Source organism: Salvelinus fontinalis, chromosome 4, assembly GCF_029448725.1.
Source record: "Salvelinus fontinalis isolate EN_2023a chromosome 4, ASM2944872v1, whole genome shotgun sequence".
NCBI classification, from domain to species: Eukaryota; Metazoa; Chordata; class Actinopteri; order Salmoniformes; family Salmonidae; genus Salvelinus; species Salvelinus fontinalis.
Genome location: NC_074668.1, coordinates 19,265,913 through 19,282,382, shown reverse-complemented (window position 1 = coordinate 19,282,382; position 16,470 = coordinate 19,265,913). Strand labels below are relative to the sequence as shown.

Below are 16,470 nucleotides of genomic sequence, written 5' to 3'. Positions count from 1 at the left end.
GAGAGAGAGAGAGAGAGAGAGAGAGAGAGAGAGAGAGAGAGAGAGAGAGAGGAGAGAGAGAGAGAGAGAGAGAGAGAGAGAGAGAGAGAGAGAGAGAGAGAGAGAGAGAGAGAGAGAGAGAGAGAGAGAGAGAGAGAGAGAGAGAGAGAGAGAGAGAGAGAGAGAGAGAGAGAGAGATGAGCATTTCTTCATGGCTGACAGATTGAACAGCAGGTTCTACCACAAGGGGACTCTCCATTATGTCTCCTCCTGTTATGTCACAGTAGCTGCAGTACAGTATATGTCTCCGTGACATCACAATACCTCTCCCCTCCCAACCATGTCATGTCTCTGTGACATCCATCACATCTCACCTTCCATTCTGTACAGTATATCACCCTATGTGAAATCACAATACCTAACAGACATGCCATGTGTCTCAAAGAAGCAATACCCCTGCAATACCCCCCCCCTTCTTATTTGTGTCACAATCCCCACCTCACATTTTCCATGTCACATGCCACGTCTGTATGACATCATAATACGCCCTCCCCCTATCCCACTGTCTCTCTATTTGCTTTTGCTAGATGACATGTTTAGTTGTTTATCTGATATGTTTAGTTGTTTATCTGATATGTTTAGTTGTTTATCTGATATGTTTAGTTGTTTATCTGACATGTTTAGTTGTTTATCTGATATGTTTAGTTGTTTATCTGATATGTTGAGTTGTTTATCTGACATCTTTAGTTGTTTATCTGACATGTTTAGTTGTTTATCTGATATGTTTAGTTGTTTATCTGACATGTTTAGTTGTTTATCTGACATGTTTAGTTGTTTATCTGATATGTTTAGTTGTTTATCTGACATGTTTAGTTGTTTATCTGATATGTTTAGTTGTTTATCTTACATGTTTAGTTGTTTATCTGACATGTTTAGTTGTTTATCTGACATGTTTAGTTGTTTATCTGATATGTTTAGTTGTTTATCTTACATGTTTAGTTGTTTATCTGATATGTTTAGTTGTTTATCTGATATGTTTAGTTGTTTATCTGATATGTTTAGTTGTTTATCTGATATGTTTAGTTGTTTATCTGATATGTTTAGTTGTTTATCTGATATGTTTAGTTGTTTATCTGACATGTTTAGTTGTTTATCTGATATGTTTAGTTGTTTATCTGATATGTTGAGTTGTTTATCTGACATCTTTAGTTGTTTATCTGACATGTTTAGTTGTTTATCTGATATGTTTAGTTGTTTATCTGACATGTTTAGTTGTTTATCTGACATGTTTAGTTGTTTATCTGATATGTTTAGTTGTTTATCTGACATGTTTAGTTGTTTATCTGATATGTTTAGTTGTTTATCTTACATGTTTAGTTGTTTATCTGACATGTTTAGTTGTTTATCTGACATGTTTAGTTGTTTATCTGATATGTTTAGTTGTTTATCTTACATGTTTAGTTGTTTATCTGATATGTTTAGTTGTTTATCTGATATGTTTAGTTGTTTATCTGATATGTTTAGTTGTTTATCTGATATGTTTAGTTGTTTATCTGACATGTTTAGTTGTTTATCTGATATGTTTAGTTGTTTATCTGACATGTTTAGTTGTTTATCTGATATGTTTAGTTGTTTATCTGACATGTTTAGTTGTTTATCTGACATGTTTAGTTGTTTATCTGATATGTTTAGTTGTTTATCTGACATGTTTAGTTGTTTATCTGATATGTTTAGTTGTTTATCTTACATGTTTAGTTGTTTATCTGACATGTTTAGTTGTTTATCTGACATGTTTAGTTGTTTATCTGATATGTTTAGTTGTTTATCTTACATGTTTAGTTGTTTATCTGATATGTTTAGTTGTTTATCTTACATGTTTAGTTGTTTATCTGACATGTTTAGTTGTTTATCTGACATGTTTAGTTGTTTATCTGATATGTTTAGTTGTTTATCTTACATGTTTAGTTGTTTATCTTACATGTTTAGTTGTTTATCTGACATGTTTAGTTGTTTATCTGATATGTTGAGTTGTTTATCTGATATGTTTAGTTGTTTATCTGACATGTTTAGTTGTTTATCTGATATGTTTAGTTGTTTATCTGACATGTTTAGTTGTTTATCTGACATGTTTAGTTGTTTATCTGATATGTTTAGTTGTTTATCTGACATGTTTAGTTGTTTATCTGATATGTTTAGTTGTTTATCTGATATGTTTAGTTGTTTATCTGATATGTTTAGTTGTTTATCTTACATGTTTAGTTGTTTATCTGATATGTTTAGTTGTTTATCTGATATGTTTAGTTGTTTATCTTACATGTTTAGTTGTTTATCTGATATGTTTAGTTGTTTATCTGACATGTTTAGTTGTTTATCTGATATGTTTAGTTGTGGCCAAGGGCAAGACACACACTGTCAGCACCACAGTGTCTCTCCTTACCGTCTCCTCTCCTTTCTACACAGTTGATTATTTACCAAAGACACGCATCTCTGGCCTCCCTAATAGCCATCTAGACCAAGCCCCTCTGCTGTGTCTAAAGGGATACAGTTTATGTCAAATTTATGTCAAATGTTGAAATTTTGGCATTTAAGCTAATCCTTATCCTAACCCTTTCCTAACCTTAAACTATTTCTCCTGACCTGCTATGTTAATTCTCCTAACCTGCTACGAAAAGTAAATTCTGACATAAGCCGTATACCATCTAGTCAATACCCCCTTCTGTTGTGGTTACTGTTCTGATGACCCTGCCATGGAGATGTGTATTAATACCCGTCACCTGTGACTCAGAGATGCCCTGTGGCAAGTCAGTTGACTGGGTTTATAGCCTAACTACAGCAGGGGTTCACAAACCTTTTGGGACTGGGGACCCCTTTTGTGATAGCTAATTCATCAGGGACTCCCTCATAATCAGAACACAACTTGAGTGTGAAGAAAATTGCCTAAAAGTAGTTTTACTATAACACCTGCAGTGGATGGCTGGACGAACCAAGTCTCTGGCCTGGGAAAATAACATTGAAAAGCCTCCCTTCTTGGCATTAGAGAGAAAATGTTCATGTTTTCAAGCTCATTTCCTGCAGTTCTACACATTTTATTATAGGACAGTGATAGTTTTTATTGTTGCAGCTTTAAAGCTGATATTGTGCAATTTTGCCATTGACACAGAGAGAAAACTTTGCAGTTTTAAAGCTTAAATTACAATGCATTCATGCAATACATTTTTTTTGGGGGGGGGAATAGTATTGAGTTGAAAAATGAAATGGTGGAGTACAGTGGATACCAATATCCCTATGAGCCTCCCAGGCCCATGTTTCCCAGGGTTAAGAACATCAATTGTAGATGAATTATATCACACTGTATTACACACTTTAAACTTGTTCCACAGATCCTTTGGCCAAAAGCAATTTAATATTTTGTTTAATCAGTGCCTTTTTTACTCTTGTCCTCTTTGTTGCTATTTTGCATTCAGTGTTCTCCCATTCATTTATATATAGCACACATGTACGTACTGTATCCTGGTTGTCACGTGTATTATTATCAGTTATGCGTAGTGGTGCAGTGTGTGACATCAGGATAATAACTGACTCATGAGACACACATACAACACAGAGACTAACTCTGAATGAGAACAGTGTGTGTTGTGTATCTGAGTCCAGGTTTATAAGTGGAAAGAGAAGGGAAAGGAGGATACCTAGTCAGCTGTACAACTGAATGCATTCAACAGAAATGTGTCTTCTGCATTTAACCCAACCCCTCTGAATCAGAGAGGTGCGGGGAGCTGGCTTAATCGGCGTCATCGACGCCCTGGCAGCAGCTGTTGTGGGGGTTACCTGCCTTGCTCAAGGGCAGAACAGAATTTTCCACCTTGCCGGCTCAGAGATTCGAACAAGCAACATTTTGGTTACCGTCCCAATGCTCTAACCGCTAGGCTACCTGCCACCCTTAGTCAACGTGCTGCTAGGGCGTTAGTGTGGGGAACACGTCATTTATCAGTCACTTAGTGTGATAGCAACTGGCGAGGGTTCAGCGCTGCTTTAACACCTATGACATAGAGACAGAAGGACAGAGAGGGGAGAGAGGGGGAGAGAGAGGGAGAGGGTGCAGAGAGGAATAGAGTGCAGAGAGCGGCCAGAGAGAGACAAACAGGACCGAAAGAGAGAAAGAAGACAGGAAGCTGGGTACAGCGTAATGAGGACAATATGTGTTCCCTTCACTCACTAATTAGGCACCAGTCCAAACTGGCACATTTTCCATCCAAAGGTCAGAGCAGTTAGACCCTACGTGGCTGTCTGCCTCCCAGACCCTGCCTTTCAGCCTCGCAGGCCCTGCGGTATTCAGCCTCGCAGGCCCTGCGGTATCGCTGTCTCATTACCTCTAAGGCCTCTCTGTCTCTCTGCTTCTCAGACCCAGCCTCTCTGCCTCTCTGTCTCCTAGGCCCTGCCTCTCTGTCTCCTAGGCCCTGCCTCTGCTTCTCTGCCTCTCTGTCTCCTAGGCCCTGCTTCTCCGCCTCTCTGCTTCTCTGCCTCTCTGTCTTCTAGGCCCTGCCTCTCTGCTTCTCTGCCTCTCTGTCTCCTAGGACCTGCCTCTCTGCTTCTCTGCCTCTCTGTCTCCTAGGCCCTGCCTCTCTGCCTCTCTGCTTCTCTGCCTCTGTCTCCTAGGCCCTGCTTCTCCGCCTCTCTGCTTCTCTGCCTCTCTGTCTTCTAGGCCCTGCCTCTCTGCTTCTCTGCCTCTCTGTCTCCAAGGACCTGCCTCTCTGCTTCTCTGTCTCTCTGTCTCCTAGGACCTGCCTCTCTGCTTCTCTGCCTCTCTGTCTCCTAGGCCCTGCCTCTCCGCCTCTCTGCTTCTCTGCCTCTCTGTCTTCTAGGCCCTGCTTCTCCGCCTCTCTGCTTCTCTGCCTCTCTGTCTCCTAGGACCTGCCTCTCTGCTTCTCTGCCTCTCTGTCTCCTAGGCCCTGCTTCTCCGCCTCTCTGCTTCTCTGCTTCACTTCTCTCCATCCAAAGGTCAGAGCAGTTAGACCCTACGTGGCTGTCTGCCTCCCAGACCCTGCCTTTCAGCCTCGCAGGCCCTGCGGTATTCAGCCTCGCAGGCCCTGCGGTATCGCTGTCTCATTACCTCTAAGGCCTCTCTGTCTCTCTGCTTCTCAGACCCAGCCTCTCTGCCTCTCTGTCTCCTAGGCCCTGCCTCTCTGTCTCCTAGGCCCTGCCTCTCTGCTTCTCTGCCTCTCTGTCTCCTAGGCCCTGCTTCTCCGCCTCTCTGCTTCTCTGCCTCTCTGTCTTCTAGGCCCTGCCTCTCTGCTTCTCTGCCTCTCTGTCTCCTAGGACCTGCCTCTCTGCTTCTCTGCCTCTCTGTCTCCTAGGCCCTGCCTCTCTGCCTCTCTGCTTCTCTGCCTCTGTCTCCTAGGCCCTGCTTCTCCGCCTCTCTGCTTCTCTGCCTCTCTGTCTTCTAGGCCCTGCCTCTCTGCTTCTCTGCCTCTGTCTCCAAGGACCTGCCTCTCTGCTTCTCTGTCTCTCTGTCTCCTAGGACCTGCCTCTCTGCTTCTCTGCCTCTCTGTCTCCTAGGCCCTGCCTCTCCGCCTCTCTGCTTCTCTGCCTCTCTGTCTTCTAGGCCCTGCTTCTCCGCCTCTCTGCTTCTCTGCCTCTCTGTCTCCTAGGACCTGCCTCTCTGCTTCTCTGCCTCTCTGTCTCCTAGGCCCTGCCTCTCTGCTTCTCTGCCTCTCTGTCTCCTAGGCCCTGCCTCTCTGCTTCTCTGCCTCTCTGTCTCCTAGGACCTGCCTCTCTGCTTCTCTGCCTCTCTGTCTCCTAGGCCCTGCCTCTCCGACTCTCTACTTCTCTGCCTCTCTGTCTCCTAGGACCTGCCTCTCTGCTTCTCTGCCTCTCTGTCTCCTAGGACCTGCCTCTCTGCTTCTCTGCCTCTCTGTCTCCGAGGCCCTGCCTCTCTCTCTCTCTCTCTCTCTGGCTCCCAGGCCCTGCCCCTCGCTCTGTCTCCCAGGCCCTGCCCCTCTCTCTCTCTGGCTCCCAAGCCATGCCTCTTTGTTTCTCGGGCTTTCTCCCAGGCCCTGCCACTCTATCTGTCTATCTCTCTGGCTCCCAGGCCATGCCTACGGCATTGGCGGTTAAATTTCGTCAGCCGGTGATTGTCAATCAAATAACTGTCGGTCTCACGGTAATTGAGCTTTAATGAACATAAACACATTTAGCATCTCTTGGCTTCCGGATGCATATCATCCTTTATCGGTGTAATGAGGTCTGTGTGTAGCTTGTGTAGAGGAGTCAGGTGCAGGACAGCAGATATGAGTAAATAAACGTAATTTACTCAAAAATTGACAAATACAATACAATAAAGCGAGCCCACATAACGGACCGTATTACATAAAAACAATTACTCACAAACAAACATGGGGGAACAGAGGGTTAAATAATGAACAAGTAATTGGGGGATTGAAACCAGGTGTGTAAGACAAAGACAAAACAAATGGAAAATGAAAAGTGGATCGGCGATGGCTAGGCCGGTGACATCGACCGCCGAACGCCGCCCGAACAAGGAGAGGGACCGACTTCGGCGGAAGTCTTGACAATCGGTGCTGTGGTACTGCATAGTAACAAACATAGTCGTCTACGACTTAGGAAACATGTTGTTATATAAAATGTACATTAAATGAGACTACAATTTGAATAAATTACAACTTATTTTGAATGTAAACGTGCAACAGAAGTGGTTGCATAATTATCTATGCAAAAAGTGCACTGTGAACCATTGTACATGGTCCTTGAATGATTATCTTTTATTTTTTATAACATTAAGTGTATGTTTTCTGGAGAACAGAAGAGTTGAACCAAAATATTAATCTGAATGCACAGAATGTCACTGTGGGCCATATAGTAGTATTCATGTTGAGTCACTGGGCCATGCAATATTCATGTTGAGTCACTGTGGGCCATGCAATATTTATGTTGAGTCACTGTGGGCCATGCAATATTCATGTTGAGTCACTGTGGGCCATGCAATATTTATGTTGAGTCACTGTGGGCCATGCAATATTTATGTTGAGTCACTGTGGGCCATGCAATATTCATGTTGAGTCACTGTTGGCCATGCAATATTCATGTATAAGTCACTGTGGGCCATGCAATATTCATGTATAAGTCACTGTGGACCATGCAATATTCATGTATAAGTCACTGTGGGCCATGCAATATTCATGTATAAGTCACTGTGGGCCATGCAATATTCATGTATAAGTCACTGTGGGCCATGCAATATTAATGTATAAGTCACTGTGGGCCATGTAATATTCATGTTGAGTCACTGTGGGCCATGTAATATTCATGTTGAGTCACTGTGGGCCATGCAATATTCATGTTGAGTCACTGTGGGCCATGCAATATTAATGTATAAGTCACTGTGGGCCATACAATATTCATGTATAAGTCACTGTGGGCCATGCAATATTCATGTATAAGTCACTGTGGGTCATGCAATATTCATGTTGAGTCACTGTGGGCCATGCAATATTCATGTTGAGTCACTGTGGGCCATGCAATATTCATGTTGAGTCACTGTGGGCCATGCAATATTCATGTATGTCACTGTGGGCCATGCAATATTCATGTATAAGTCACTATGGGCCATGCAATATTCATGTTGAGTCACTGTGGGCCATGCAATATTCATGTATAAGTGATGGTGGGCCATGCAATATTCATGTATAAGTCACTGTGGGCCATGCAATATTCATGTATAAGTCACTATGGGCCATGCAATATTCATGCATAAGTCACTGTGGGCCATGCAATATTCATGTTGAGTCACTGTGGGCCATGCAATATTCATGTTGAGTCACTGTGGGCCATGCAATATTCATGTTGAGTCACTGTGGGCCATGTAATATTCATGTATGTCACTGTGGGCCATGCAATATTCATGTTGAGTCACTGTGGGCCATGCAATATTCATGTTGAGTCACTGTGGGCCATGCAATATTCATGTATAAGTCACTGTGGGCCTTGCCCTGCATCAATGGTGCCAGTCTCCTGAGAACAGGGACATCAGATGCAGGCAGCATCTTTCCCCAGAAAGTGTCAAGGTCACAATCACCAGCCTGCTCCTTCAAAGACACATTTTCTTGCAGCTTAATCAACTCCATTTGCAGTGATGTAACATCTACCCATCTGAAGATCTGTTTTGCTTCTTCTGACAACCTTGTCACATTTGTGACCAAGAAGGGGTTCTGGATGATAAGCAACAGTTCTCTTCCAACAAAAGCGAGCCTTGAAGTTATCCATAAGATTCTGGATGAAATCAACATGGTTGGGAACATCTTTGTCTCCCTGCGTTTGCACCAAAAGATTGGGGAAGTGGACAAGTTCTCCCTGTAGATCATTCTTGAAAAGCTCCAATTTCTTCTGGAAAGCCTGGACTGCTGTTATCATATCACACACTGTGTTGTCCCGTCCCTGTAGCTTAACGTTCTGTTTATTAAGGTGTGATGTAATGTCTGTCAAAAATGCAATTGTTTTCATCTTCTCCTCATCTTCTAAAAACTCTGAAAACCAAGTTGCCTTGTCACCCTTTTGCTCTAATAAGAAATCTTTGATGACCTCCTGAATGGCCCAAAAGCGTTCCAAAACCCTGCCTTTGCTGAGCCGTCTGACATTGTTGTGCAGTAGTAAGTCATCACAGCTGTCATTGGCCTCTGTCAAAATGCCTCGTGGCAGGCGGTGTTGTAGGGATGATGTTGCTCTCAAAAAGTTGATCAGTTTCATCATCGTTGTCATGACCTCAAAATACTATTTTCCCAAACTGGCACACAGGACAGATTGATGGATGATGCAGTGATATGATGTTAGGTCAGGGTGGTCCTCTTTTAAATGTGCAACACTTCCCTTCCCTCTTCCTGTCATGGCTAGAGCTCCATCTGTGGTGATGGAGACCTCTGACTTCAGATCTATCCCCTGTCTGTCAGCATCCCCTTGCTGGCCTCATGTATATCCTCTCCCCATGTGTGTGCTTCTAGATTTGTTAAAACTAACAGCTTCTCACTGAATCCTTTCTTTGTTTTGTTATATAATCTGACAACCACCAGAAGCTTTGCGTTATCAGTGTTTTCTGTTGATTCATCCACAACTAATGAAATGCATGGTGCATTCTGAATGGCCTCATCAAGTTGTGAAGTTAAATCTTCAGCTAATATTTTAGTTCTCCTCATTGCTGTGGAACCTGACAGTGGGACCTGACAGTGGGACCTGACAGTGGAACCTGACAGTGGGACCTGACAGTGGGACCTGACAGTGGGACCTGACAGTGGAACCTGACAGTGGGACCTGACAGTGGAACCTGACAGTGGGACCTGACAGTGGAACCTGACAGTGGGACCTGACAGTGGGACCTGACAGTGGGACCTGACAGTGGGACCTGACAGTGGGACCTGACAGTGGGACCTGACAGTGGAACCTGACAGTGGAACCTGACAGTGGGACCTGACAGTGGGACCTGACAGTGGGACCTGACAGTGGGACCTGTTTGATCTTTTCCATGAGCTCCTTTTAGTTCACCTTCAAGCAAGGTGTCAGCAACTTCACACATGCATTATTTTACCATCTCAGCGTCTGAAAATGTTTTTGGGTGTTTTCCCAAATCCCAAGCTATCCTCATTGAACACGCCATTGCACGTTGTTGGGTTGTCAGTGAATTGACAAGGACTTTGATGGAACTCTCATATTGGGATTTGAGTTGGTTAATTTTGTTTGTTCTCACCTCCGTGTTCAGGGGATACTTCTGATCGAATTTACTATGCCTGGTGTCATAATGGAACTTAACATTGGCACTTTTCACGAGAGCTACGGACTCACTGCATATCAGACACATTGGTTTTGTGCTAGTTGCAGAGAGAATGAATACATACTGTTCCGTCCACCCGTCCTCGAATAAATATATGATTTTCAGAGTCAACTTGTCTTTTTTTAGAACAAGCCATCTTAACAAAGATACTGGTAACTAAGCTACTTCTATCTGTAATATTTGCATAGATGTCAGCATGATTTGAGGGACAATAGAGTGATGAGTACCAGGCAGTTAGCAAGTTTGGTAGGCTATTAATGACCATCAGCAGCATCAGAGCTTGGAGAAGCCTAATTTCCATGACTAAACGGTCACATGGAATTTGACTGCCTTCGTGACTAGTGACTGCCGGTGTGGCAGTAATATGGTCACCACAACAGCCCTAGCTATGCCTGTCAGCCGCTCTCTCTCCCAGGCCCTGCCTCTCAGCCTCTCAGGTTCTGCCTCCCAGGCCTTGCCTCTCTGTCTCTCTGTCCCATAGGCCCTGCCTCTCAGACTCTCTGTCTCCCAGGACCTGCCTCTCAGGCTCTGCCTCCCAGGTCCTGTCTCTCAGCCTCTCTGATGAATTAGGGTCACTAACTAGTTTTGAACTCCTCTCACCTCGTTGTCTAGGTCTTAATTGGATACAAATTGAAAGGAGAAACCAAAAACACTCTGCCCTCCATGGAAGGAGTTTGACACCCCTGCTCCAAGGCCTACAGTATCTGCCTCTCTGCCTCTCTGTCCTTTGCTTCCTAGGCCCTGTCTCTCTGCCTCTGACACGCTTTGCAAACACCAACCGGAATATCGCAGAGTACCCCGCCGAATACACCACTTGTCCCTTTAGTCAAAGCAGCTAGTGCCTTCATAACAACAAAATAAACAAACATTATCAACGTGCAAAAAGTGAATCTCTATAACCTCATAAGCATGCATAAAAACGTATTTACATGCAACATAAATGATTATTCCATTAGATTACAGTTAACGAAAATGTACGCGTATTCCAGTATAAATTAATGTATTAAATTTATTATACAAGATTTTAAAATTCTATAGCACAACGGCAGAGTCATGTCTGAAGTGTAAAACTTCTAATGACCCAATAATTCATGCTTTCTGGGAATGTTACAAAATCCAAAGTTATGTATGGCAGATGTATTGCAATGTAAATTTACTTTCAATTTGTCTGTCTGTATATTTCAAGACATGTCATATGAGGGTGTAGTGGGATAACTGATGGGTTGGACAATACTCTTCTCATCAATTATCTTTAAAAAAAGCGTATACTCAAAAACTGGAAATCAGCCAATCCTCCATCGTTCACTCAATGGAAAATGCTTTATTATCTAAAAATGTAAAGAGTGTGGGCGACGGAGAGAAACAAAACAGTACAGTTTGAGAACATGTGACAGAAAGTGATGTGGGCGCCGGAGATAAGAGGGGTCTAGTGGGTCTGGGTAGGGGTGATGTAGTAATGTTTGTATTTGTATGTGCATGTTTTGTATTGTTTATCAAATATTTTTAAACATCTTATAAAAAATGAAATAACAATAATAATGATTAATACAAAAATAGATGAGAAAACAATGATTTTTATTGTTAAACGTGACTCTGTAAACTGATAATGTCAGCTAGCTAGAGTGGGAAAGTTAGCTGGTCCGGCTGTTGGACGTACTGCTGACGTTTCACCACGCAGACTGCGTTCATACAATGTTATTGATTACTGCATTGTTGAGTTTAGAGCTTGCAAGAAAGGCATTTCACTGTACTTGCATGTGACGTTAAAACTTGAAACTGAAACTTGAACCCCCCCCCCCCCCCCTAGGCTTCATTGAAAATGAATGGGCCACCCCGTCCGCCGTGCATCGTACCGGCTGTATTTCTGTATTTTGAATGTTATATATCTTGAGAATGTGATTGCTGACATGCAAAACATTTGGACTATATCAACAATGGACGAATGAAACTAATACCAAAAGATAGTTTTTGGGTGGAGTTTTCCTTTAAGGCCTCTGCCTCCTAGACCCTGCCTCTCAGCTTCTCGGGCCCTTCCTGCTCTGTCTGGGTGGACACTGGGCTGAGGACATCACAGACTTATAGCCACATGATTACCCATGAAAACATTTTTGGAATGTCCTGTGTTCTTTAGCGGAGCACATCCTAAAATGCTTCCCAGGTGCTGGATTGAGTAAGCACATCTAAGAAAGCAAAGTTTTGACCTGCAATGAGCTTCATTGATTAAGTCTTGGTATGTCCTGTGTGACAGCAAATGGTAACGCCAGCATATCATTCTGTGTGCGAGAGATAGACATGCTGGTATTCTGGCTGTGGATTGCAGTGTTAGGTGGAGTGGCATATATAATGTGTGTGTGTAATGTGTGGGTGTGTGTGGGTGTGTTTCAGGCTGAACCCTGGCCTGGTGCAGTGATATGACCTAGGGGTAGGGTTGCAAAGCTACCGGTAATATACCAAAATTACCGGAATCATCTGTAATCTGTCGCAATCTATGAAAGTTTTGGTAATTTATACTTTAATAACTTTTTTAAAGTGTATACATTTTTTTATATCTGTGTCCATATTGTCCATGAGTTTCTAGAGCAGAGACCTCATGGTGCAAGAGAAAATAGCCTTATTAAAAGCATCTAATCAACATTGCCATTATTTTCAATTAACTCTGCAACTCTTCCAACTTTAGTCTTCCTTCACAACTGACACCAGTTTGACCCCAGTCCATTTACACAGCTCCAGACATTATTATGAGCTGTCCTCATCCTCAGCAGCCTCCACTCTACTATACTTTGCAATTGTGAATGCCTGTGTGTCTGAATGACCCTGGTATTATGAAAGGAGCAGGAAGATGGAAGAAAAGACTTAAATGACACACTACAGTGGGATCGCCATCAGTGCTATGTTTGAAAATGTGACTTGATTACAGTCCTTTTTTGTTGCTGAATCTCATGTCATGTTAAATCTTTATGGAATCACATGGTTCTATTAGGGAATCCTACAGTTAAACACAGATTGAATCAGTGGCCATTTTTGATGTAATGTATTTCAATAAATAGGAATGTTGAATCAAAGGCCAGAATCTGCCAATGCTTTTCATTCTAAAGTTCCAGGGAGACGCTCTTCATCCAGGTGATAGAGGGAATATGCTGTTCAGAGCAGACAGAGTGCATAATGTGCTGTACCCATCCATAGCCACAACAACATGTCATCAATATACACAGCTCACACTGTTCCCTTCACCACACACACAAGCACGCATGCACGGAGGCACACACGTTATCGCCACAGCTTTTCTCATCACATAGCTGACAGTGGTGATTACGATGAGGATGATGTGTCTGGTGCTACACAGAGGGGAATCACTTCCACTGGAGGATTAGGTCTAGTTACACAGGTAACAGGTCAGGTAACCCTGGGTGACAGGTGTAATCCTTGGGGTGAGGATCATCTGGGGGGACACTAAGGAGCGGTGACATCACATGGAGATTACGTCATTGTCCCAGGTGGTGGCGGTGACCCAATGAGTCATTGTCTTTATCAGAGCTGTGTTACTCACCAATATAGCTGCAGTACTGGCCTGAGATACAGTTGCCACATAAAGGCTTTTGGATATTTGAGAGAATGTTTAGAATCCTAAACAACCTGCCCAGTGTTCTTTAAAGTACAAATGAACAAAAAGCCAAACAGACATCCAGTGTTTCAAACAGCCACACTGGCTAATGATTATGTCTAATGTTTCTTCTCTCTCTCTGGTTGTTGTGTGACAGTTTCGATGTGGACAACGGCACATCGTCAGGACGCAGCCCGCTGGACCCCATGGCCAGCCCGGGGTCTGGGCTCATACTGCAGGGCAACTTTGTCCACAGTCAGCGGAGAGAGTCCTTCCTCTACCGCTCCGACTCGGACTATGACCTGTCACCAAAGTCCATGTCCAGAAACTCCTCCATCGCCAGTGACATGTGAGTGTTCCTTTCTCCAGCTGCCTCTCTGTTCACACTCAGTCTCACACTCTCTCTCTCTTGTTCTATTTCAGTCGATCATAGTTCACCTATTGCCGCCCCCCATCCACACACACACATTATCTTTCCACACATGCATTACTATTTCTCTCACTGAAGAGATGGATTGTTTTCATAGAGGTTATTTAACTTGATAGCTGTCTGTCAGTGTGCTTGTTGTCCCTCCCCAGGCCACTGTTTGATCGAGGTGTCACGTCTCTATTGTAAGCCTGTTTCCCTCAGCAGTAGGGGAAAGCAAATCTTACACTTGTAGGACAGCTAGCTGTAGTACCCTGAGTGTGAACCTTGAGAATGTAAAGGCCTTGCATTCTTCAGTTAGTTTGGTGATCACATTTGAAGGCTCTATTTTTAGGTATGTATTGTCTTAAATTCCTTCACTTACTACAACTATAGATTGCCATTGGGTCACCAACTTACTCGTTATCCCCAAGGTGACCAAATCAATACACACACATCTAAGGTTTCCAATGTGCTTCAGTTTAATTTCTGCCTCTCTTCTAGCTTTAGTAACGGACACACATGTAACTTGAACAGTGAACACAGAGACAGAGATGACAGAGACACAGAGACAGAGACACAGAGAGAGACACAGAGAGAGACGCAGACAGAGACACAGACACAGACACAGAGATGAGTTACCATTGAAGTGTATTAGTATAGAGCTGTGTAACCATCAACCATCTGCCACTTACCAAGATGACTATCCAGTTACGCTCAAACAGGAAATGATGTATTGACTGAAGACAGTGTATCTCCATTCAGTCTGTAGTATGGTGGTAGCCATATCCCCCCTGTCTCTCCCTGTCACTAGTGTTGCGTCCCAAATGGTACCCTATTCCCCATGTAGTGCACTACTTTTGTTTACCCACATAGGGCTCTTGTCAAAAGTAGTGCAGTGTGTGGGGAATAGGCTGCCATTCTGGACACACCCTATGATAGTGGCTGAATGACCCTGCCTTAGCCTAACCCACCTATTAGAACACCACACTAAAATCACCCTGCCTCTCTAAATGGTATTGATCACAAGTTCACAAGCCAGCTCCTCGCCAGGCTCTATGTTACATGATGTTCATACTGAGCCCCTTTCTTTTTCCAGTTGACACATCCAGACCAACTTACAGGAGCAATTGTAGTTAAGTGCCTTGCACAAGGGCACATCAACATATTTTTCACCTAGTCAGCGCAGGGATTCAAACCAGCAACCTTTCGGTTAGTGGCCCAACACAGTCAATCACGGATTACAAAAAGAAAACCAGCCCCGTCGCGGACCAGTATGTCTTGCTCACAGACAGACTAAATCACTTTTTTGCTCGCTTTGAGGACAATACAGTGCCACTGACACGGCCCGCTACCAAAACCTGCGGGCTCTCCTTCACTGCAGCCGAGGTGAGTAAAACATTTAAACTTGTTAACCCTCGCAAGGCTGCAGGCCCAGACGGCATTCCCAGCCGCGTCCTCAGAGCATGCGCAGACCAGCTGGCTGGTGTGTTTAAGGACATATTCAATCAATCCTTATCCCAGTCTGCTGTTCCCACATGCTTCAAGAGGGCCACCATTGTTCCTGTTCCCAAGAAAGCTAAGGTAACTGAGCTAAACGACTACCGCCCCGTAGCACTCACTTCCGTCATCATGAAGTGCTTTGAGAGACTAGTCAAGGACCATATCACCTCCTCCCTACCTGACACCCAAGACCCACTCCAATTTGCTTACCGACCCAATAGGTCCACATACGACGCAATCGCAACCACACTGCACACTGCCCTAACCCATCTGGACAAGAGGAATACCTATGTGAGAATGCTGTTCATCGACTACAGCTCAGCATTTAACACCATAGTACCCTCCAAACTCGTCATCAAGCTCGAGACCCTGGGTCTCGACCCTGCCCTGTGCAACTGGGTCCTGGACTTCCTGACGGGCCGCCCCCAGGTGGTGAGGGTAGGTAACAACATCTCCACCCCGCTGATCCTCAACACTGGGGCCCCACAAGGGTGCGTTCTGAGCCCTCTCCTGTACTCCCTGTTCACCCACGACTGCGTGGCCATGCACGCATCCAACTCAATCATCAAGTTTGCGGACGACACTACAGTGGTAGTCTTGATTACCAACAACGACGAGACGGCCTACAGGGAGGAGGTGAGGGCCCTCGGAATGTGGTGTCAGGAAAATAACCTCACACTCAACGTCAACAAAACAAAGGAGATGATTGTGGACTTCAGGAAACAGCAGAGGGAGCACCCCCTTATCCACATCGACGGGACAGTAGTGGAGAAGGTGGAAAGTTTTAAGTTCCTCGGTGTACACATCACGGACAAATTGAATTGGTCCACCCACACAGACAGCGTTGTGAAGATGGCGCAGCAGCGCCTCTTCAACCTCAGGAGGCTGAAGAAATTCCGCTTGTCACCAAAAGCACAAACTTCTACAGATGCACAATCGAGAGCATCCTGTCGGGCTGTATCACCGCCTGGTACGGCAACTGCTCCGCCCACAACCGTAAGGCTCTCCAGAGGGTAGTGAGGTCTGCACAACACATCACCGGGGGCAAACTACCTGCCCTCCAGGACACCTACACCACCAGATGTCACAGGAAGGCCATAATAATTATCAAGGACAACAACCACCCAAGCCACTGCCTGTTCACCCCGC

The 16,470-nt window shown here is 44.2% G+C and overlaps 1 protein-coding gene across 5 annotated transcripts in view; it reads left to right on the top strand.

Annotated features, from left to right (window-relative positions):
- Nucleotides 1-16,470, top strand: part of LOC129853246 (cAMP-specific 3',5'-cyclic phosphodiesterase 4D-like) — a 316,278-nt gene that overhangs the window by 267,627 nt on the left and 32,181 nt on the right. For all 5 annotated transcript variants that reach the window (XM_055919085.1, XM_055919090.1, XM_055919086.1 and 2 more), the window contains exon 2: nucleotides 13,570-13,761. In XM_055919085.1, the coding sequence (XP_055775060.1) occupies nucleotides 13,570-13,761 (192 nt within the window). The remainder of the gene's footprint in view (nucleotides 1-13,569; nucleotides 13,762-16,470) is intronic.